At 31.2% G+C, this 25,557-nt stretch overlaps 1 protein-coding gene across 2 annotated transcripts; it reads right to left on the reverse strand.

Annotated features, from left to right (window-relative positions):
* Positions 1-97: 97 nt before the first annotated feature.
* Positions 98-20,381, reverse strand: LOC139520943 (uncharacterized). 2 transcript variants are annotated; one of them, XM_071314046.1, is made up of 5 exons: positions 19,962-20,381; positions 5,597-5,689; positions 3,935-4,027; positions 2,775-2,948; positions 98-691 (listed from the first exon to the last, which is right to left on the reverse strand). In XM_071314046.1, the coding sequence occupies exons 1-5, from the start codon at positions 20,266-20,268 to the stop codon at positions 477-479; spliced, it is 882 nt and encodes a 293-aa protein (XP_071170147.1). In that variant the 5' UTR covers positions 20,269-20,381; the 3' UTR covers positions 98-476. The 2 variants fall into 2 exon arrangements, with proteins under 2 accessions (XP_071170147.1, XP_071170148.1); XM_071314047.1 differs by lacking the exon at positions 3,935-4,027 and having other exon boundaries at positions 19,962-20,380.
* Positions 20,382-25,557: the final 5,176 nt, after the last annotated feature.

Raw genomic sequence — 25,557 nt, forward strand, 5'->3', positions numbered from 1 at the left:
AAATCATCCGGAATTTTGAAACAATGTAAAGAAATTAAAAAAAAAAAAAAAGCTAATCACAGATATTTTGGTAGATGACAGAAGATACCATTGGAAATGATACCAGCATGAATTGGTTGCCTTCGACTGTTATCTGCTCTTTGGTCGGATTGTTGTCTCTCTGACATATTCCTCATATCCATTCTCAATTATATAAGAAGATACATTTACACGTAAGCTAAAAGAAAAATGATAAATACTATAGCAGTAGAAGAAAGTATCATCTTACCAAATTATTTTTCCATGAGGATTATCAGGATAGATTATAATATCATACCTAAAACAGAAAAATCTGTTTATTTTAGGTAAGGGTATTAGTGGATAGCTTTCTTTTGAAAATTTATAAACATCTGAATTAAGATAGTGTACAGAAAATTTATCATTAAATAGAAATTATGTTAAACGTCTATATTATTATATTAAAAAACAACTGATTGCTAATATATCTGACAAATGTAAGAATATTCGGAGTTTCCCGAAGATGTTTCCATTAGTCTAGTTGTTCCATCCGTTCGTAAATAATTCCCTATAACATCTGGTTCCCCTGGATTCCATTTGAAATATATTAAAGTATTGCCTTCATCATCCAAGAAAGGTGAATATTGGTCGACTCGTTCACCTTGAAAATAAATACGTTGAATTCCGTACGCATCTGAAATAAAGCAAAAGTTGTTTTATATCAAGCAGGTGGACACATTTTAAATACCGATAATTTGAAGAAGAATAAAAACAGAAATTGGATTAAATTTGATAAGATTACATAAAACTTTTCCCTTATAAGTACTACTACTATGCAAATAAACAACATCATCGACATCACGAATATCTGGATTTAAGTGGTGTAAGTCAGACGCGGGTTTCGTCTACACTCGAATAAATAGTAAGTAATTTGTCTGAACTGATAGTTGCATTTGTATGAATCTTTATTTTATCTCTCTCGTCAGTATTGAAAGAAGTGAGGTTTAAAACTTAAAACTTAAAGAAAAATTAGATCAGACGTCTTGTGTTAAAGAGAGGCGAAAACCGAAAGCTAAGAAGAGACAATAACAGTAAAAAAACAAAAACTAAGAAGAGACAATAGCAGTAAACAAAACATAATATAGAAAATTAAAGACAGACTAACTCGGACCTCACATAAAACAGAGGTTAATGATCATTTAAGTACGAATCCGGTGATAAGTTTTATTTTATAGGTCACGTTCGAGGGAAAAAACGGGAATGTGGTTTCGACGAATGGAACATTTCCGTCTTGAATGATGACACAGATATTCCATAACGGTCTACCACCTCATTGTAGCTTACTTCAAGTTTTATAGTAAATGATTTAAACTGCGTCACTTATTTTTTTTCAATAGTTTTCTATCAAGGAAATCATAATAGGAAATGCACGAACCAATAATCACAACATGGATACGAGGATAAAATAAAATCACTAGTAATTTTGGGGCCCTTTATAGCTTGTTGTTCGGTGTGAGCCAAGGCTCCGTGTTGAAGGCCGTACTTTAAACTATAATGGTTTACTTTTTAACTTTTTAAATTGTTATTTGTATGGAGAGTTGTCTCATTGGCACTCACACCACATCTTCCTATATCTATTGGATATATATATATACCGTATACAGAGGTTAGTCAAGATCTGAGGATGACTTACCTTGGATATATATATATAAACCGTATACAGAGGTTAGTCAAGATCTGAGGATGACTTAACTTGGATATATATATATATACCGTATACAGAGGTTAGTCAAGATCTGAGGATGAGTTAACTTGGATATATATATAAACCGTATACAGAGGTTAGTCAAGATCTGAGGATGAGTTAACTTGGATATATATATATACCGTATACAGAGGTTTGTCAAGATCTGAGGATGACTTAACTTGGATATATATATATACCGTATACAGAGGTTAGTCAAGATCTGAGGATGAGTTAACTTGGATATATATATACCGTATACAGAGGTTAGTCAAGATCTGAGGATGACTTAACTTGGATATATATATATATACCGTATACAGAGGTTAGTCAAGATCTGAGGATGACTTAACTTGGATATATATATATACCGTATACAGAGGTTAGTCAAGATCTGAGGATGACTTAACTTGGATATATATATATACCGTATACAGAGGTTAGTCAAGATCTGAGGATGACTTAACTTGGATATATATATATACCGTATACAGAGGTTAGTCAAGATCTGAGGATGATTTAACTTGGATATATATATATACCGTATACAGAGGTTAGTCAAGATCTGAGGATGAGTTAACTTTTTATGCTGTATCCTTCAATTGGATAGGGTAAATGTGTCCAACAAAGTCACTAAACTTTGAATTATCTATTGAAAGGACATCATTTATATAACGAATCTTAATGTTAGAGGGTAATGATAGATCCATTTTTATTCTTTATGAGACGTAATATAAAAAAATTTAATAACTTAATAATATGCCTCTTTTGTAAAATTTGTCGAGATAGTTGACACCTTACTTTATTAATGACTCTTAATTTCTAAACCACAGTTTTGTTATAAAGCATGGCAATACCGAATTATTGACCTTTGAGCGGATGAAACAGTGTGAGACTGATATTTAACCAACAGCGGTATCGACCCGGTGCTCTAAAAACTAAAACACTTTTCAGACATTTATACGGCTTTGCGTAAGGTTTGACATACAATAAAAATTCCTTAACTATAAAGAATTAACGTGTCAAATCATACCCATTTGATTCATAGCCCATCCGTACACATCCAAAGAATCGATAAGTAGGAGATGTGCAGAGTCTGAAACACAGTGTTCCTTAGCTGGTGTATAATATCTCAAAGTTACAACAGTTTTGTAACAAATGTTCATGCTTGTGTCATAGGTATATCCTGTTGCTGTATTACAGAGTGCTGAAAACAGAAATAAATATCACATACACGTGTGTATTACATCGATAAATATTGTTCCTCTATATAAAGTCGTCAATGGATAAAGAGAGGGGTAAATTAGAAATTAATATTAATCATTTTTGTTCTTCTGACGAATAATTATCGCTTGTGATTTTGTGTAACGAGACATCAATCCAACGCTCTGGCCTGTTTTACTATCAAAATACTAACTCTGAAAGATGCAAACCATTATTAAGAAGGACTCAAAAATACCAATACGGAAGACTTGATTCTAGAGAAAAATGTTTACGCAGATAATATGAGTGTGGAAGAATAACAGTTATACTGGAACCTCTCGATGAAAGTTGTTTATTTAATACTACGATTGTTTATTAAGGCAGCAATAATTTAACGATTTGCAAACCTCCTTAATTACCGAAGACAACCTTAATTTACAAATAAAAAAACGGAAACTGCATGAACTTCAAAAGATGCCAGACTGATTGCGTACCATGCATGCATACCAGGTGACACCTACCATGACAACTTTCCTGGTCTTACATCTTTTGAAGATTATGCGATTACTTCAGTATTTTTTTGTAATCTTGATTTGTAACTTCTTAATCGAAATACAACATTTGAACAATGGTAAACTTTAGTCGCCCTTTTGTACATCAAAGTATAGCATTTGTTATCTTATTTTAGTATTTCTGTTGTGTCATTGTTCTCCTCTTATATTTGATTGTTTCCCTCAGTTTTAGATTGTAACCCGGATTTGTGTTTTCTCAATCGATTTATGAATTTCGTAACACCTCTATTTACTTAGAATAACATTCTTTTTTGAAGTTGTCATTTACTAGAAATGGAATGTGAATGGAACAACTGTGACAAAATTCCAGGAGTTACGTTACTGTAACAAATCTGAATGTAAGGACAAAACAATGTTCCTGCTATCAATAAAGATCAAAATACTTTTTTAAATATATATAATCAAAGAAGTAAGTTACCTTCAGTTGAAGAAATACCAGTCACATAGTTAGTGAGTCCAATTGTTGTTACTTCTGCTGAAGAAGTAGACAATAACTTTGCCTGGCTGGTTTCTACAATAAAATATATTTGTGTCATAAGGAGGGTGCTTATTGCACTGATATTGAGAAACATGGTGTCAATATGATTTATTACCAGCAACAATATCAAACAATATAAGTACTCTACCTCTTGCATATTACAGTAACACATATTTCATCAGTATTCAGTTCAAATGCTATTGTCACAAGTCAAGGCCAAAGGTTCATATTCACCGTCTTGTCAAATTTTCTACTGTTTGGAACCTGTCTAGTGTTTTCAAACTTTAAGGAGAAATTGAAGAATGCAATTAGAAAATTTGAAAATCATTGGAAATTGTCTTCCTTAATGGCATTTTTTCCGCCAAAAAATTATTAGTATATACCTTAGACGTGCATTTCGTTTATATAATATTCATCAGAGAGTCTCGATTAAAATAAGTTTGAAGGTCAAATAAAAAAACAAAAATAATGTGTTAAATGATAATTTATGAATATCAATTCATCAATAACTCTCAAACCAAAATAACAACACTATCCATAAAGTTTTGATATTTGAGGAGCAATATGAATTAAACAAACATGAATTAAATAGCAAAACCTATCCTAAGTAAAATATGCTAATATAAAAAAGAAGATGTGGTATGATTGCCAATGAGACAACTGTCCACAAGAGACCAAAATGACACAGACATTAACAACTATAGGTCACCGTACGACCTTCAACAATGAGCTAAGATCAGCGAATTATACAATAGGAATATATTGAAACTCATTGATATAGTCATATTTATAAATTAACTGTTTACAAAACTATTGAATATTTGAAATATTAAGGCTTTTCTACTTCAGGAATAGATTACCTTAGGAAAAACTTTTAGGATTATTTGTCCTCGATGCTCTTAAAACCTAGAAAGTCTGAATTATACACTATTCAGACGTATTAGACCATCAGTCGATTTCAGACATATACCTTTTTTTTTGTATTGTTTCCTATCTATTTTACAAATAAGAAACTTTACCATTAAATGTTTGCCTTAAACAAATAAAGTATATCACATTTAATTATCCTTCTCTTTTATGTTGAGTAAACAATAATGCTAAACCTGGTATCTGCGTAAACATATACATACACTGTGTATGTTAATGTAGATTTCCATGAGCATCAACAATGACAAGCGTATTGTATAAGGCGATTCTCATTGGTTAAGAGAACAGAATAAGACTGTATGAATGCCTTGTTTGTGGTTAAAACAGCAAACAGTTATGATACAGTTATGAAACCTATCTGATTAAATTTTCGGTCTTATATACCAGCATAGAGTTGTCAATTTCTACCACTCTGTTTTTGGATAGAACGTTTAAAGTGTTTAAAATATGTTCAAATGCTTCTCACACTCGCAAATGTTCGATAAATATTATCGGTCTAAATCATGTGACTTCAAGCGGACGTGACACTGTTTAGCCTGGTAGTAATATTAGAGCGGGTGGTCACTATATTCATCTTAACTATAGTTTGGCTGATAAGTATTTACAGTTGAGTAAAATTTCCTCAGAATTAATGAAGGATATTTTCAAATATTAACGAATTTTAGAAATATCTACCTCCGATTGGAGAAATACTGGTCACCTGGTGAGTTGATCCAATTGATGTTACGTCTACAGGTGTTGTAGAGAAGAGCTCTGTCTGGCTTGTTTCTGCAATGATTTAAAACAATAATTGAAATATAGATATATGTTAATTTCACAAATTGTTAGTGTAAGCAGATCCGGCTCAAAATGTGGCATCCTTCGTGTTGCTCATGTTAGTACAAAATCGGTAACAAGTCTTATTTGATTTGTCATATATTCGTGAAAAGTGTACGAAAGTTAAGACATAAGATACATATACAAAAACTTTGAAGCCCGGCTTTACAAAAGGGATTTTAATCATTTATTAAGAGATTTCATGGAGCGCATTGAAGAACCAGCTATATACCGTTATTTGTAAGGACACTTATACAGTTAAGATCTCGAATACGGTGGTTGAAAATCCAGTTTTTCATCTTTGGTTGAAATTCCAAAGGAACATTGGACGGACCTATGATTATCCAGGATATCCTCTTTCGTTAGTGTCGTGGGGAATATGTTGAATTTTCAAGGGGACGGTCAATACCTAATTCTTTTAATAGGCAGTTTATGTAATGTGGTTTACACACAAATCCGATGTTGTTTATGGCATTATCAGCGAGGACAACAACCTACTTGTCATGTAGGTTGGACAAGTGTTTTGAAACATTTCGGTCTTTATATAGATTGACGTAGCATGGATATTGATAGTCCCATTCAGTTGCTTTTTTTTTCTTACTGATTTGTATCAACGATCTCACGGTTTTAATTCATTCAGAAAGAGTATCTACGGGCTTTTTTTGCGTTTTAACCGACATAATCCTTAAAAGTTCTATATAAATATTACCTTTCCGAAAACATTTGTAATACTTCAAATTATGTTGTCTATTTTTCACTCCGTAATACGGAAGGGTTTAAAGTGAATAATTACTTATAATGGATGTCCGGAAATCATAACATTTAGTTCACATGAGTATTTGACTTATCTCACATACACATTATTAATATTATTGTGATAACATACGATAAAAAGTAAAATAACAAAAATAACGTTTAGTATTCCTTAATTAAACGGCAAAATCATAAGCTCAAACACTTCAAAAGAATAACGAATGTCATATTCCTGACTTGTTACAGGCATTTTCTTATATGTAATTAGTTAAACCTCCCACTTGTATACAGATGCATTAAATTCGGGAAACGGGAGATTATGAAATTTACCCTTAATATGATTTATTTTTTAAGATACCTATCTGTTTTCTACTGCAAGTATAAGTGGTTAATATATTGTCAAAATAAGGTATGCATTGATTTTTAAAAGATTAATATATATTCCCTGTAAATACGGCAGATAGAGACAATTGAAATTCGTTAGATACGGAATTTGTTTTGATGCACCTTATTTTCAAAATTGATGTTTCAAATGGGCGTGTCATGTATGAAATTTTAATTTCAATATACCAGTACTAATAGGTATCAAAAGTATCAGGATTATAATTCTATACGCCAGACGCGCGTTTCGTCTACATAAGACTCATTAGTGACGCTCATATCAAAATAGTTAAAAAGCCAAATAAATACAAAGTTGAAGAGCATTGAGGATCCAAAATTCCAAAAAGTTGTGCCAAATACGGCTAAGGTACTAAAATGGTAAGAGTATAACTATTTCAATTTAACACATGTTGAACAAACAATGGAATAAACAACTTTGTTACATCACTGATCGATTTCAATTACAGGCTGACATGTAAAGTATGTTTCGATGTCCCGTTAGGTTTATTATTTCTATGTAAAATGCATGCTTATTGTTTAAAACTATGAAACAGCTCCAACTGAATATTTATACTTTTGTTCAATATCATATATTGAAAATATTGCTAATGACTTTTTATATTTAAGTTTCTACTAAAATAGAAAAAAAAACATATTTAAAAGGTAGATTGGGATTTTTTTTCTGAAAATCTCATCTGGGTGTGCTCCAATAATTATTGTTTTATTTCGAAATATTTCAACAAGGTTCTTTCAATTTACAATAGAAATATTAGAATACCAAGCTTTGGAAGTATTTATTGTCGTTAAGTGTATTTCAAATTATCAGAACAAATTATTTTTTAAATCGAGGACAGTTAATCATATTGAATTTAATAGATAAATTGTTTTTGGTTTTTATTACTCCGAGCAAAATTCAAAACGAAAAGTCCCTAATCACATAATAAAATCAAAAGCTCCAACACATCAAAGGAATGGAGAACAAATATCATATTCCTGCCTTGATACAAACCTTTTCTTATGTATAAAATGGTGGATTAAACCTGGTTATATAGCTGTCTAAACCGCTCGCTTGTATACCTCTCAGCACATTTTGTTTACCAATTTATAATTATTTTTGAAGAAAATAATTCAGATTTTAAACACAAAGAAAAAGATTAAAGATTACAAATTTAGAAAACGAAAGACAGAGCAACACGGACCAACAACCGAATTGGGGACGTATCATGTGCTCCGGAAAGGTAAGCATATCCTGCTCTAAATTTATCACCCCTCATATTGATAATGGTAAATGCAAACACGGTGATGTTGATAAGCATACTTCGTTGATTTGTCAAAATGTTAATGTCACAAATTACGGAGAAGAAAGGACGTGTTTAAGGTTATGGTTATTTGTAAACATTGTTTTGAAGTTGAAATAATATGACTATGTATTTTGCCTTTTGTTACAAATGTAAATATGTGCCTCAGTGTTTCCAAATAAAGTATATTGTTATTGTTGTTATTGTTGATAATTGTATATCATAAGTAGTTATCTGTGACTATGACGGTCATGCGACTATAGCTAGAGATTGCATCTGACTATCATGAGAAGGGATAACTTGTTATGATGTTGCCTTTATTCAGCATAACAGTGGATTGTCATAAAAGTAAAATACCACAAACACCGAACTCTCAGGAAAATTTATATCAGAAAGTCCCTTATCGAATGTCAAAATCAAAAGTTCAATCACATCAAACAATTGGAAAACAACTGTCATATTTCTGACTTGGTACAGCCATGTCCCTACGGTGGAATGTTAGTTTTAAAAACATATGGTCATTTTATATCAGGAATGTTGTCCCTCAAAAGAAATAAAAGATCAAGGTCAAAGGTCAGGATCATATTTCAAATCTTCACTTTTTTTGTTTTCACTTGGGTCTATAAATTGAAATTAAAGTACACAAACTTTGCCAAATTGATAGTTCCGACGTGACAATTTTATAAAATAATACGACGTCTCTAAAAGTGAATAGCTCATTGGAAAGTTCTTTATGCGTTGTATGGTGAAAATTAAAATCACAAAAATACTGAACTTAGAGGAAAATCAATTCGGAAAGTCCATAATCACATGGCAAAATCAAATAACAAAACGCATCAAAAACGAATGGACAAGAACTGTCATATTCCTTACTTGGTACAGGCATTTTCAAATGTAGAAAATGGTGATATAACTCAGAGGCCTATATCATTTTGATTCGAAATCCCTCCTTAATGACCTTTGAAATTTTGTGTGAATTTTATTGATACTTTTAAATCGAACGTGCCGTGACGTTGTGTAAAATGGGGCTAGTGGGTTTTGTTAACATATTAAATTAAATACGAAAAACATTTTTTTGAAAATAGTGAAGCAACCTATTATTTTAAACTGCATATGAAATTTTGAAAACCAGAAATTACAATTGATATCCCTTATTTTAAAGTATGTAGAAAATAAACTCATCTAAGATACACAATATAATTGGGATTTGTTTTCTCTTAATCAAATTGACTTTTCAATAACGGTATACATGGTATATACTAGGTTACAATACACCATTATATTTTATGGGGGCAGCCATTTTATAACATGGTATTCAGAATTAAGAGTATGGCGAATCCTGATTGGTCAATATGTGCGCCCGTTATTTTTTATTATTAGAGATTTCGTGCACTCTGCTTTATACAAAAGGCAAAATAAAAATTATTCCGTAGCCCTAAAGGCACTGAGATGACTTTTCAACGCTAGGACAAGACACGTATTTTTAGGGCAAAATATATAGGCATGGGAGATAAGTACAAAATATGCTAAGAAAAGCAACGCGAACTTATATTTTTTTAACCAAAAAATGCTGTTCTAATAACTTTTCTTTGATTCTAGCAAGGATTCGTTAAAAAAATCAACTTTCTAAAGTCTGTATCTCGAAAAAGGCTACCATTGTCGCCTATGGGGAAATTAATTGTTTATTTCAATCTACTACTGTTGTCTTTATACGCCATACGCGCGTTTTGTTTACAATATTTAAACAGGTTAGATTCAGTATAACAAATTATGTTTTTCTTTGTGTTGCCATCACATTTGCCTTAAACTAGAACTTTATATAATTTTATATATGTTTACAATACTTGAAACTGTTTTCCTAATTTCCTTTCACCTAGTCTTTTAAATTTATACCAATCATGTATTTCAATATTTGATTAGAAAAGAATATTATGTATACATGTTTTGTTGGAAATTCATTTATCTTTACAATCAATTTCTATCTTTTACACGGATATGAAATATTGATCAAATATTTTTTTGAGAACTTTGCACTTGTAATGTGTGCTGAAACATTTTTAAATGTTATAAATGTATGCAGAAGTGAACGCATAAAATATGCTGGTAAAACAAATTGTTTTGTCACGTTCTAGTTTTCAAATTCATTTGCTTTGAGCACAACTGGTTAGTTTTTTTAAGACGAAACGCACGTCGTGTATCTATAATTTTTAGCTTTGTATCTTTGATGAGTTTGTTGTACCCAGATGAGGATAAATCTACAAAACATTAGTTATTTTCTCTGCATAATACATTTCTTACATATAAATTCCGGATTGATTTGAATGTTCTTTATGTTTCTAATTCAAACGTTTCAGTTCATGCTTGATTTTCACGTTCTCGACATTTACAGTGATCGATGAAACTTTATTCATTAAACGCAGGAAATTATATCCTGGTGTGTTTGTACTTTTCAGGTTTATTAGGTTAACAACTGCATTATCTAAATAAAAATATATATCTATGTTGATCGGTATCTTTTCGGATGTCAAACGCTTGACATTGTTATGCTGCTTTAGAAAGAAGAAGTTGACAAAAGTCTAAAATAATGTTTTGGATTTGGTCATGGTCTAATATCGAAATACTAAACGCACTGGTTTATAATACTGATGTCAAATACAATTAATACACTTTTAAAACAAAAGTTTTTCAAATGCTCATATCTATGAAAGCTATTTTTTTTTTTTTTGATACAGAATTTGACCTTAGTGGGAAAGTGTATTTAAACAATCTAACAAACTTTTCTTTTAAAAACGATTGACAATATATCAGTGAATTCCAACGCCAGTGAAATATTCCTCCAATAAGACATTGGGTTTTAATACAAATGTACACGAGGCCATAACAGGTAAAAAAATGCTTGTAAATATGTTATAGATTGCCAAAGAAACATAGACGCGGAAGCATAGATGCGGAAGAATCAAAAGAGATATCCAAACTCAAAAATCGGAGACATACTGCTCACGTCATGTCAAAAAAAATGTTTAAAAAAGGAGACAAAAAACAGTATAGAAAACCCAATCTAGAACACTCCAGTCTTTAGAAATAAAAATATGAGTATTTCTTATGTTTTGCTTAAGGATGTCTGCTTGTCATGTTTTGGAATTTTTGTCAGATTTTCGGAATCCTCTAGTTTTATCCATTTGAATGCATTAAAAAAAATCCCCATGAACCCCCATTTTTCTTTTCATAAATCTTTTACATGTATAATTATAAGTCATTAGTTAAAGTCTTATAAAATTTTATTTATTTTTAATAGTATTTGAGAACTTTAACTGGACAATGATAAAGCTAGGAAAAATCAAGAGAGAATATTTTCCCGCCAAAATTCCAATGGTTCATATCTCGAAAACAAGCACATTGACCCCTATATTTTTTTTGCTTTTTTGATTCCTCAATTTATTCCCTATCAATACATACTAGTTTTATGAAAAGTTATTTATTTTGAAACTGAGCAGTGAACATCCTTAAACACAAAAGTTTGGTGTAGAGTGTTATTGTTTGGTGTTTTGGAAATAACGTTAACATTTAAAATTTAAAACGAAAATGATACTTCCTAAATTTCGTGGCACGTAAAATTCAGCATAGTTTTTTGTCTAAATATGATCCTGTTTACATTGTGTTGTTTGTCGTTGATGTAATATTTTCGTTGTTGTTATGCAGTTTACATGTTTTGTCGAGTATTGTATTATTTATTTGTGCGTTTCTTTAAAATAAATGTGCTTGTTTTTGTATGTGCTGTATTTCTGTCTCAAAGTGTTACCATTACAGTGATATTTGTAACATTTTCATAACGCGGGCGATTTGGCTACCTATTAAACTAGGTTCTACTCACCATTTTATCTTTAAAAAATTGTACCAAGTGAGGAATATGGCAGTTGTTATCAAATAGTTTGTTTCTATGTATGTTGACGTTTGTTGGTTTTTTTTGTTGAACTTCAGTGTTCCAGTTGTTATTTTTTTTTTCTTATTGTTGATGTGTTTCCCTCAGTTTAAGGTTGTAACCCGGATTTGTTTTCGTTTAATCGATTTGTGACTTTTGAACAGCAATTTGTACTGTTGCCTTTATCTTCACCTCAAAACTGATTAAAAGAGTCTGTAACAACTTAAAGGTTATGGAACTATACAATTCGAATACAATATGAGGTTTTCAAAATAAATTTTGATAGTCCGTTTTTTTCTTTCTATTATTGACAGGCGTCAATTACAATTTATTTGGAGATTTAAAAAGGATATCTAAGGTCTCAGATGTTAGCCTATTTATTTGCACTATGCAACATCCCTAGTACACCTTCAACTCAATCATGTTGATCGATTTGCTTATCTCAACTTGAATCAGTATACTCCTATTGCCTTTATTTTCCCCTCACTACGTATGTAAGGAGTCTGTTACAACTTAAAAGTAATAAGAAATATACAATTCGAATACAATATGTGGTTCTCAATATAATACGGTTTATCTCATGATCATTTATAAGATAAATAAATTTAATGAAAGAGACATGATAACTGCATCATTCGGATCCGGTTCTCGTTTCCCGCTAATCAACGTCACATGACTCCTCAGCCTTAGATTGAACTAGTCACTCTTAAACTTCGTACTTTATTTGGCTTTTTTTTTTCTTTTTTTTTTTTTAACTTTATTGGACTCGAGCGTCACTGATGAGTCTTTTGTAGACGAAAAGCGCGTCTGGCGTATATATAAAATTTAGTCCTGGTATCTATGACGAGTTTATTTGTAGATATTAAGTTTTTGCCTGAAACTAGATTCTTTGAATAATACTAAAACTTTCTTGAATTTTGATTACTTGCTTTTTTTTTCTTTTATTGACGGGCGTCAGTTCCAAATCATTTGGGGATTTAAAAATGATATCTAAGATCTCAGATGTTAGCTGTATTAATTTGCACTGGGCAGCACCATCGTAAGTACACCTTCAACTTGTGTAATCATGTTGATCGATTTGCTTATCTCAACTTGAAGAATGTAAACTTCTTTGGGAATTAATACAAGGGTTGATAATTTTTACATACAATACATATACTGTTTGGAGTCCTCTATTAAAATTATGCCAGATTAATTCTTTATATCACAATGCTATATGATTGAAGGTAACCGGACAACCCCCGTTTTGATTTTCCATTTTTTTTTTCGGTACAAAATACCAATAGACAATTTTTACAGTAAAGAGTTTACTGTTTTCATGAATGTTGGTTCTCTTAATGATGACTTAATTAATATTAAACACATTTTAGCGATCTAGACAGCTCATTACTTTCAAGTTACAAAGCAGGGAAAAGAAATTAAAAAAACATTGTATTAAAAATAAATCGATTGATGTAAAATGTCAAGTGCATTAAAAGTTCCTGATTCACAGAAATCTTTAAAAAGCACAAAACGGAAATAGAAATGTTACGAACATCCATAACATAGCATTTTTTTAATTAATACATAAGTTTTTCAAGATATATATGTTATATGAGTAGAACACATCCGTAGCTTAATAAGTAAAGTGATTTCAATCGAAATCAAAAGAATTGTGTCTTCTTTATACAAGAGTAAACATCAAATAGGCAGATATGCCATCTACCTTGAAACTTGTGAGAAGTAACATCAGTTCAAATTAATTTCCCACTACTAGTCTACTAGTACTATAAAAATAAATCCTCGTGGATGAGCGCCCTACCGTTTTTAATGGAAAAACTTAAACTTTATGTATAAGTTGTAGTTTATCTTAAGTCTTTTATTGATCGACCTTTAAGTTATCAGTTTTCTCGGAACAAATGATGTGATACCAGAAAAATCAGTACCGAAAGATAGTATGCATTATTGCCAACGCTTGATATCCTTTAACTCGTGCCGTAGTTCATACTTCATAATTTTCTTTTGAAACAATCTTGAAACATGTTTGTATGTTCTTTAACTACTGTGATAGGTTAAATAGAGCGTGTGGCGCAAGTAGACCTGTAACTGTCCTTGTTTAAATTTAAATTTTAGGTTTTATCTTGAAACTTATAAGGAGTCTCTGAGTGTGTGTCTCTCTCTCTCTCTCTCTCTCTTCTCTCTCTCTCTCTCTCTCTCTCTCTCTCTCTCTCTCTCTCTCTCTCTCTCTCTCTCTCTCTCTCTCTCTCTCTCTCTCTCTCTCTTTTTGGGGGGTTATAAAATTAGGCATTTACTAACTTATTTCGTATCAAAACTCATTTGTATATGTACAACTTAAGCAAAATACGTACTCGTATAAAAACTAATAAGGCCGTAGTGTTGTTCAAAAGTCAAATAAAACATCATGTCATATTCACAGTATCAATATTTGTAACACAAAATTGGATTTGTTTCTTCCATTTATTGATTCAATAGAGAGAAAAAATCGATTGGTCGAACTAAGAGTATCAAACAAAGCAGTTATTAGAGTTCATGCAAATTAAGGGCGAATACTAATTTAAAGAAAAATATTCATTATCAGTTCCATTAATTAAAAAATTAAAAATAAATTTGAATTAAAAAAAATCGTTATATTCTTTTCCTAATAATTAATTTCAAATTAGATACTGAATCTCTCATCATCAAATGAAAAGTTCTAATCTTATTGCTATTTATCATTTAATTGGCAAGCAGTCACATACTTCATTCCTAAATCACGATTGATTGAAAAACAATAACTTTCGTTAAAATTAAATTGGTAAGTTTAAAGCTTCATAAGGTGTTGAATGAAAAAAACTGAACAACAGAACAGTGCTGTTTACTCAACCACAAAGTTTTGCATTAGACTATTAGCACCAAGCAATTAGGCGCCGGATATTATGATCAATTTTGCGGGGAAAGCTCTAAATGTAACATTTACATATAAATAAAATAATATTAAGAGTCTAAATTGAATACAACATTCAAACCTATGATTGCTTTGGAAAGAAACGCAATTTTTATACGTGTGGATGTAAAAAATATCGTGGTAGAGGGGTTTAAATACAGCACACACAACATTTTCAAAAAAAACAAAAAAAGTGAAAAAGTATTTTAACAAACGCCTTTGACTAGCAGGTCGAACAACTGATGTTCTTAAACCCTGCAGACAAAAGTTCAAATAAATGAAATAATAAATACAACTTGAATGACATATATTGTAGACCAGTATCGAATAAAGATGACATAATAAATAATGCCATTTTTATAATACAGATCGAGATATAGCAATGTAATGATTTAGTAATAGGCATTTAATTTCACATTGTTTATATCAATAGCAAGGTATCGAAACCCCGAAAAAACACTGTTGTAATCCATTCGTTTGATGTGTTTGCACTATTGATTGTGCCATTTAATTAGGGACTTTCAGTTTTAAATATTCATCGGAGTTCAGTATTTTTGCGATTTTAATTTTTTTCTTAAAAAGATATTTTATCGTCACTGTCACGTAACAGTGTTTGTCTTTAAGCTTGAACATTACGACAGATCGTTTGTGGTTACATTTATATTTAAAGAACTACGGCAGTAAACATATGCCAAATGTATCATAGTGATGCATACTTCACCTCCACCCCTTTGTTAATGATTTCGAAAGCTTTAATAAACCGATAAGTTGTTGTTACATGAGTTCAGTATTTTATAATTAGCTTCCAATTGATACGATATAACCGGGCTTGTATTTTCTATCATAGTTCCCTTGATAGAGGGTTGCTGCTCATTAGATAGCTATTAAATCAAGAGTTCCAAATGATGAAGTTGAAATCACGACTTCGTAAATTTTACGGACGCCATCACGAGTTGGGTGACAGTTATGGAATAACCGTTTCACAGATGATAGCGGATTTGTTCCGTAGTCACAACCCCGTTCCCATTTCACGAATATAACTTACCGAATTAGAGTTTTACCTCGTGTGTTCTATGAGCAACACAGCGGATGTCATATGTGGAGCAGGATCTGATTATCCTTTCGGAGCACCTGAGAGCTCTCCCAGTTTTTTAGAGGATGCCTGTTGCTTAGTATTTATGTTGTGTTTTGTGTTCTATTGTATGTTTATTTGTCTTTAGCTAGGGCGTTGTAGGTTTGTTTTCGATTTATGAGTTTGAATATCTCTCTGGTATCTTTTACTCCTCTTTTATGTTTTTTTTTTCTTATGAGCTGATTTTTTTTGGTCTTTTGTAACGACTTGCCATTTCGCAACCTAATGACCTTATAAACACTACTGCACTACGACTAAATTTACAAAATACTTAATTATTTAACTCGTAAAATGCTATTGTTTTTAAATATGGTATTCAAATTCTGCTATTGACTACAATATATCATCTCAATATTAGATTGTACCTAGAGAGAATGTATTCACATTTAATTGAAGACTATAAAGGCAACAGTAGTATACCCTGTTCAAAACTCGTAAATCGATGGACAAAAAACAAAATCGGGGTAACAAACTAAAACTGAGGGAAACGCATTAAATGTAAGAGGAGAACAACGACACAACATTAAAATGTAACACACACAGAAACGGACTTAGCATTAGACAAAATCCGATGAGAACAACAAATATAACATCAAAACCAAATACATGAATTTGGGATAGAAAAGTACCGTGACACGTCTTATGGTAATGTGAGTTCACACTCAAATATAAGAGAAAACAAACGACACAACGTTAAAATGTAACACACACAGAAACGAACTATAATATAACAATGGCCATATTCCTGACTTGGTACAGGACATTTTTTAAAAGAAAAAAATGGTGGGTTGAACCTAGTTTTGTGGCATGCCAAACCTCCCGCTTTAATGGCAATGTTAAATATAACATTAAAATCACAACATAACATTACAGGACTACAATACAAACAAATACGAGAACATATTAGACAAAGAAACACATGAATAATAGCTAACAAAAGGCACCAGGTTTTAAATTCAATACGCCAGAAGCGCGCCCCGTCCACACAAGACTTACCAGTGACACCCAGATATAAATGTTCGAAAGTCAAAACAAGTACAAAACTGTACAGCACTGAGGATCAAAAGTTCAAAAAGGTTGTGTAAAATACGGCTAGGGTTGTCTGCTTGGGATAAGAACATCCTTATTATTTAGAACAATTACTATACTATAAACCGACATTGTGCAAATTTTCTACCGTTTTACTTTCAAAAGTGGTAGTAAGTATTGCAAGATTCTGAGGATTTTTATTTTTTACCAAACAATATTTTACTATCAATATATATAATTCCTAAAATGAAAAGTGAGTCATGCAGCTATTACTTAATCGAACTAATTTCTTAAAATGAATGCATTTGATATAAATATTTATCTTACAATGTATCTGATACTAATAAAATAAGGCGTTATTTCATACTTTTTTTTATTTACTCAAACTAGTGATGGCTTTTTTATTTGAATTCAAAACTTAAAGTCATAAAATGTTTGTCTATTTTATGAACTAATAGGCAGAAAACGTGTAGTTTATTTCCTAAATTAGTTAATCTGACAAGGCATCTGCAATCTGATTCGTGTAACGTATCATATTAAAAGTGGTACATTAGTACTGTAATATTAATAGGTTGATTGATTGGTGGTTGCTTTACGCCACATCAGCACAAAAAGGCTTTGTCGCGGCAATTATTGTAATTTGTGAACAAATAAACACCAATAAGCACTAAACTACAATGCTATTTCAATCAATAATGATTCAGGAAAGAAGCTATGATTGACGTGCCTTCCAATTGCCGTTTCCAGATCAAATGAATTGCCAATGTCAAAGGTTCAGATATGCTGAAACATTGTGGAATTAGCTCTAAATGCAATTCTAAAATTTTAAGCTTGAATTTAAGAATTCAAACCGTCAAAAAACAGTTAGGCATAAAACATTATAGGTATGTTTTCATGACAGGACAATTAAAACGATGATTCAGTTGCTATGAAATTAAAATGTTTATACTGAGATCAAAGATGTATATTCCTTCCTCGGTATCGTGTTTAATGAGAGACACCATAATAAGGTAAAATGAATAGCTCAAACAAATCAAAAGAATGGAAAACAAATGTCATATTCCTGACTTGGTACAGGCATTTCCGTGTGCATGTGATGTAGGATTAAACCTTACACACAGACATACAAACTTATCAAAAAATTTGTGATTGTCTCGTTAAAATAAGTATTGTCACGTTAAAATAAGTATTGTCACGTTAAAATAAGTATTGTTATTTAAAATAAGTATTGTCACGTTAAAAAAATTATTGTCACGTTAAAATAAGTATTGTTATTTAAAATAAGTGTTGTCAAGTTAAAATAAGTATTGTCACGTTAAAATAAGTATTGTCCTGTTAAAATAAGTATTGTCACGTTAAAATAAGTATTGTTATTTAAAATAAGTGTTGTCAAGTTAAAATAAGTATTGTCACGTTAAAATAAGTATTGCCACGTTAAAATAAGTATTGTCACGTTAAAATACGTATTTTCGCTTTTACTATGAACATATAGAGATATAGGTTAAAAGCCAGTGAGACATCTGTAAACTAGAGTCCAAGCGAAATAAATGTTAGCAACTATAGTTTGCTGTAGAAAAGCAAACTTAATTAGGACGGCAAACCATACAACAGACAGGTTCAAAAATTAAAAGAATTAATCTCATATTTAGGCTACAGCATTTTATTTTTGTTTTGCATTAGAAGTGCACTCCTTTTACAATATGAATATGAAATCGGGACTATGTGAAAATGAACCGAAGTAGCATATTCATCGAGATATGTAATTGCAATGAAGTTTCACTGTGACAAAACGATAACTTTAATTGAAATTTGGACAGAAGCTTTTTTATGACGAGATAAAAGTTGAATAAAAACATAAACATTCTTCTTTATCAGAAAAAACATAAATGATGTAAAAATATAATATAATTAAAGTATCTCAGTATTACAAGATCAAATTCTTTCTGTTAAAACTGTCACTAAAGCATGTTTGCTTTATGTTGATACTCAAAGTTTCGCTGTATACTGATACTGTATACAAGCAACCAATTAAATATATACATCTCTTTTTACATGAACGCTTGAATCAATCAGTAGATTTTGACCAGTCACTGGTTTAAAAATAGAAATTCAATCAAATGCTTATAAATATATATTCTACATAACGTTGAAAGAAAATGAAGCCGAATAACCATTCTATAAATTGGTAATCTTACCAAACCGTGCTATAGTAACCTTACCTTAATTTCATATCAGATAAAGTCCAAAATGACAATCTATTGGAAAAATATTATTCCGAAAAGTGTGTGAGATGACACAATACAATTTGTATTTAGAGATATCAGGGCGGAATGTCGAACAGATTCAAGTCGGATTGTATACAAAGAGGGGCTAAGAATAGTCTTAGAAAAAGAACCATTTCCTTGATTTTTTATATTTTAGGTTTGTTTTGTTTAATTTATTTTTGTTATCCATTTCTTTATTTCTATAAGTTCTTTATATCTATATGTTTTTGTTAATTCGTTTGACTTTGTTCTTATGTAGTGTTTGTCAAGATAGGGGAATCAAGCAACAAAATAGGATTTAAATAAAACTTAAGAGTATTCCAAATACAAATGTAAGGTCATCCGAATATTGTTTTGTTTTATTTTTTGGCAACTCAAAAATACAGTTGTCTGTTATTAAAAGAATCGAACAGTAGCAATCAGTTGAAAAAGTCATTTTGTTTTATTTAGAAAATTTAATTTTCCTTTAATCATAAGAATGTCGAAAATTGTGTGTTTATATAATTATATTTTCATTAATCTTACCTGTAATGGGGGTCTTTCTGATGGTTTCAGATCGCATACAGGGTCCAGTGATCGGATAGAAAGTAGAGTAGAAATTACACTGTCCTGACATGGATTCAAAGTTAGCAGAAAAGCAACTATCATCAATGGTACATAAACTAGCACATTCGCGTACTGTTCTTGCAGTAAATGTTCTAATCGGTGTTCCATTTATAATACATGTATTTTTCGCATTTTCATATTTCTGTAATTTAACTTTCAGAGTGTTTGTACATTGTGTCAAAAGTACTGCAGCTGCTACAGCCGAGTGAATCATTTGCTTAATCATTGTATCATAATTTTATCCTACAAAATACTCATGCATGTTACTGTTGTTTGCGCAATTATCGTTAACATATAGACGTAATGTGATAAGTTTTTTATAACCGTCCTAACCGTGTCATAACCAGTATACTTCTCGTTAGATGCGTATTTTCACGTCAATAAATATTCATTTGTATGTTAACCAATGAGCTTATCTCAATTTTTTTTTTTTTTTTACGAAAAGCTTTAAATGATACATTTGGATTGTCCTATGTCATGAAAATGTCTTGATCATATCCTATAATTAAATTATCTCATAAAGATGTTATTGGTTTTGTAAAATGTCAGTTGCAATTTATTTGATTTAAGTGTGATATAAAGTATGATTTATATATTGAAATAAACAAAATAAGCATGCCGTTGTTTGACATAACAGATCATCAGAGAGTGTGTTCTTACAATCGTTCAAAGAATTCGTTTTACATTTACTTATTTAGCTGAACTGTAAATTGGCTTTCAACAACAACACATTTAGTCTTTTTTTTAATTGTTTTATCACAAAAACCGTTTGTACTTCTTTAATCGGGGCCTCGCTGGCCGAGTGGTCTAATTAGTTACTACTGGAATCACTAGCCAGTCTACGCTGGGGTTGTGAGGTCGAACCCCGCTCATGCGGGTACACTCGACTCCAATATTAATTGACTAGGATTGTCAGTTTTCCTATCGAAGGTCTATGGTTTTCTCTGGTCACTCCGGCCTCCTCTGCCAATAATAACTGGCCGCCATGAAATAGCCTTAATGCGGTGCTTAAAAGTGGCGTTAAACCACCAAAAATCAAATCAAAACAGATTCTTTTTTAAGGTTCATGTGGACTCTTTCGCTAAAATGACCGCATTTTCACCTTAAAATTTACTCTGAGTGCAGACAAACCAGTGCATCTGGAACAGTTTTAAGGCATAGCATGCCCTAGATGAATAAATTTCAAATAGTTTTATTGTTTAAAAAAAATAAAAACTTGACAGGATTTTGCAGTGCACTTTTTTCATTCCTCCAGAAGGTACCAACAAAAACTAAGTTGGGAAAGAGGTTTGAGATCTTCCCCACAGGTAATAATTGAAGTGAACTGTATTAATTGACATGGACAATAGATGGACTGTGGATACCTGACAATGGTTGGTGATTTAAACTGTGTACTTGAGTGGACCATATCAAGCGAAACTCAACTGTTTGTTTATTTTTTCATCTTCTGAAGTTTTGAAAAAAAGTGAACTGCAAAATCTAGGTTAAGTTTTGAATTTTCTAAATCATACAATGCATTTGAATTTTATTTATCTAGGGTATGCTATGCCTTGAAACTTTTCCAGATGCACATGTTTGTCTGTACTCAGAGTAAATTTTGAGGTAAAAAAGCAGCCATTTTAGCCAAAGAGTCCAAATGAACCTTAATTGTGAACATTCATACGTCTATTACCTTCCTATTTGTGTCACTTCTATAATCCTTTGACTGTCCTTACTCCTATTATCTCCCTTTATTTCTGTAGATCGAGAATGATCATGCTATTATACTCTTCTGATATCACCTCTCGTTTTATTTAAAAAAAAAAAAAGTCACTCATTTCTGATCTGTGAAATCTCTCCCTTGTCCACATGTTAATGCTCTTCAACTTTGTACTTGTTCGGCTTTATAAATATTTTGATTTTAGCGTCTCTGATGAGTCTTATGTAGACGAAACGCCCGTCTGGCGTACTAAATTATAATCCTGGTACCTTTGATAACTATTATGACCCTTTTCCTTGTCTCCTCTTTTATAAACCTGAACACTTCTCTCTTTAATCGTGGTTATACTCATTCTTCTTTTCATAGAGCAAATGTACTACAAGCTTCTTCGTTTAAGGTAGCACAATACAAAGATTTTGCCACTCCTAATCAGACAACTTTAAACTGATGTAATTCATTTTATCCGTCTTTATATTTTATAAATGAGGTACCAAAAGAAGGAAGAAAGATTAATCTTTCAAATTGTGATAATTTCATTATGAAATAATTATTACATAATTAATTATTATGTAATTAGTTGCTATATTGTGATGTCCACACTTGAATGAATTTAGCTTCTTTGTTCTTCATAGCATCCCAAAATATTTTATAGATTCTTGTACAACACAGCTTGACCTCCAAAACTGTGTCTCAGATTTCCAAAAACATCAATAGAACAAATTTTATACCCAATGGAATTTAGTGGTCTCTTATGAATTGCATGTTGCAAACTTCATTGAAGATTTATGAGAGAATGAAATACAATAGGAAAAATCTGAGACACAGTTTTGGAGGTCAAACTGTGTTGTGCAAGAATCTATAAAATATTTTGGGATGCTATGAAAAACAAAGAAGCTAAATTCATTCAAGTATAGACATCACAATATGGCAACTAATTACATAACAATTAATGATGTAATAATTATGTCATAATGAAATTATCACAATTTGAAAGATTAATCCTTCTTCTTTCTTTTGGTACCTCATTTATAAAATTCAAAGAAAGATGAGTGGAATTACATCAGTTTAAAGATGTATGATTGGGGATGAAAAATCTTTGTATTGTGCTACCTTAATATACACTATCACTATTGTTATAAGATAGATTATTAATAATAAGTCCGATTAAAAATGAATAAAAACTTAAATAATGGAATAGTTAAAAAATTTGAAAAATATATACAACACAGGATTCCGGAGTCTCAGTATTAACCAATGTTTTTGGTACCGTTATTGTTATTGTAATACAAAAGAAGAAGCCAGAAATATGAAATATTTTATCACAGGATATTGGTAGATTATTGTAAATTTGCTCTTTCGAATTAAATAGACGCAGATGTATAAACCATGAGACGACTGGTTGCAAAGCAATACTAAATAAATGCTAAGAAAGGATTAAAAAGAATTGAAATGAATCATTTGATTTTGGCAAATTATTACAATTTCATATGAAAAAACGATAATAGACGTTAAAGTTAATTCAATCAATGTTCAGCACTTAAACACCAACGGCCAAACAGTTAACAAAGCATATTGATTGATACTAAACAAAATTTAAAAGCTATTTAAGTTACAGGGCTCATTTAAAGCCATGTTTCACCTTATACAAAAATAAGAATGAAAACAAAAATAATAATACTGACATGATTGGTCAGAAATCAGAAAATATCAGATATTTCTAACAAATACATATAATAATACCGACATGAATGGTCAGAATCAAACAATACCACTGACATGAATGGTCAGATCTTTCTCACAAGATTGGCCAGAAAACAAAATGTCCCATTAAGGATATATACAAATCACCCACTACTGTAAGAACAAAACTGGCACAGAATAAGATTGCTCCTTCTGTTTAACAGTAACACGATGAGACTAAACATCCTCTTCTTTAACAATGAGCCAATACTTGAACAAAAGCAATTGTCAACTATAAATTACCAAAATAATTCAATTGTAACTTGCAGATGGGTGAATAAAGTTCAAAAACTGGCATCCAAAACTAAAGAAATTAAGTATATTAAATTAAAATGAAATCTACAGCGATTTGTGCAAAACTTTGTCAAACAAATAAAACCAAGCTGCATCATGAAAGAATATAGTGTAGAGCAATAAGTTCTCCAATAAATGGTCAAATATTCTGCATAAAACCAGTTGAATATTGATACAAAAGATGAATCTGAGATGACAACACCACTAATGTACCTTTTTGCTTTCATTATCAGATCCCTTTGGGTCCATTTATACCTCTCATTGCAAAGTTTGTACTTTTAAGGCTAATCATTAGTAATGAATCAAAATTTTGGAGTTACTATCACACATTTATAAATGAAATATGACAACAAATGAGTAATTGAATTGTTCTGAAACCTGAAAGCATAAACTATCCATACAGGTATCAAAATTCACGTAAAACTTAAGTTTAGGCAGCATATAAGAGAGGGACAATTTAATAGCACCTGAGATCACCCCTAGTTTTTGGTGAGGTTCGTGTTGCATTATTAGTAAAAAGAAACAGCATTCAACACGGAGCATTGGCTCACACCGAACAGTAAGCTATGAAGGGTTTCAAAAATTAATAGTGTTAAACAGGAAATCAGATGTGGATACTAAAACAAAAATTGAACGGTTTAGGGTAAATTCAATCTAAAGGCTCTGCAATTGTTTTTAAAATTTGACTTTTCTACACTTTACTCAAGTATTTCCCATTGCAAATTGAAGAAGCTAGTAGTTCTGCTTTGTTTCATAAAATTTCGTCTTCAAACAAAACAATTTCTGAAACCTACATTTTCAAGATTCTAGATTTCTTGATAGTGTTACTTTATGTTCTTATGTCGTTCCTATAATCCAGTCCATTTTTCACGAATGTAACCCTCCGAATTAGACTTATTATCGGGTTTGTACTAACATAAGTGACAGGACAAGTGTCATGTGTGGAGCAGGATATGTTAACCCTACAGCTGAGCACATTGTAAATTGTTGGTGGGGTTTGTGTTGCTCAGTCATTTCTATGTTGTGGTTTGTGTACTATTATTTGTCTGTTGGTCTTTATTTTTCTTAGCCATTACATTGTCAATCTTTTTCAACATTTGTGTTTGAATGTCCCTCTGGTATATTTTGCATCTCTTTATGTATTCTTTAACATTTTACACATGTAAGTTGCACTGTAATGAGAGTGAAATTATGATCAGGTTTACAATATACAAGACAATTGCTTATCATGTGACTTTTTATTGCAGTTGTTTTGCAAGGATTCAAAATATGTTGACAATATACATCTGTGCAAGATAATTATATGATCAACAAAATTAATTGCTTTTTGCAGTCTGGGTGGTCTTTGTCAAGACATGAAATGACAAGTCTTAAAGAAAAAATATATGCAAGAAAAAAATATTGAATCATAATTTCCCGCTGATATGCACATCTACATAGTATGTCCTTATCATCTTAAAAGTTTCATGGAATTCTGTTTTGTGGTTTTAGAGGAGTTGCAATGACAATCTGTTGCAGTAGTATATTGGGACAAATAAGTTCGAAAGGACATAACTCTTAGAAAAGATTGTAATCATAAATTCATGTCAATATGCACATATAAAACATCCAAGGCCACCAATGGGTCTTCAACACAGTGAGTCTCTATATATCAGTTTATTGTAATCCTTGAATGTATTAAGCTTGTAGTTTTTTTTATCATGAAGAGAAGAATATTAATTGGCAGTACAATCAGACTGGATAACTAATCTTGTTAGCCATGGTTCAACACATCAACACAAA

The sequence above is a fragment of the Mytilus edulis genome, chromosome 4 (assembly GCF_963676685.1).
Source record: "Mytilus edulis chromosome 4, xbMytEdul2.2, whole genome shotgun sequence".
NCBI classification, from domain to species: domain Eukaryota; kingdom Metazoa; phylum Mollusca; class Bivalvia; order Mytilida; family Mytilidae; genus Mytilus; species Mytilus edulis.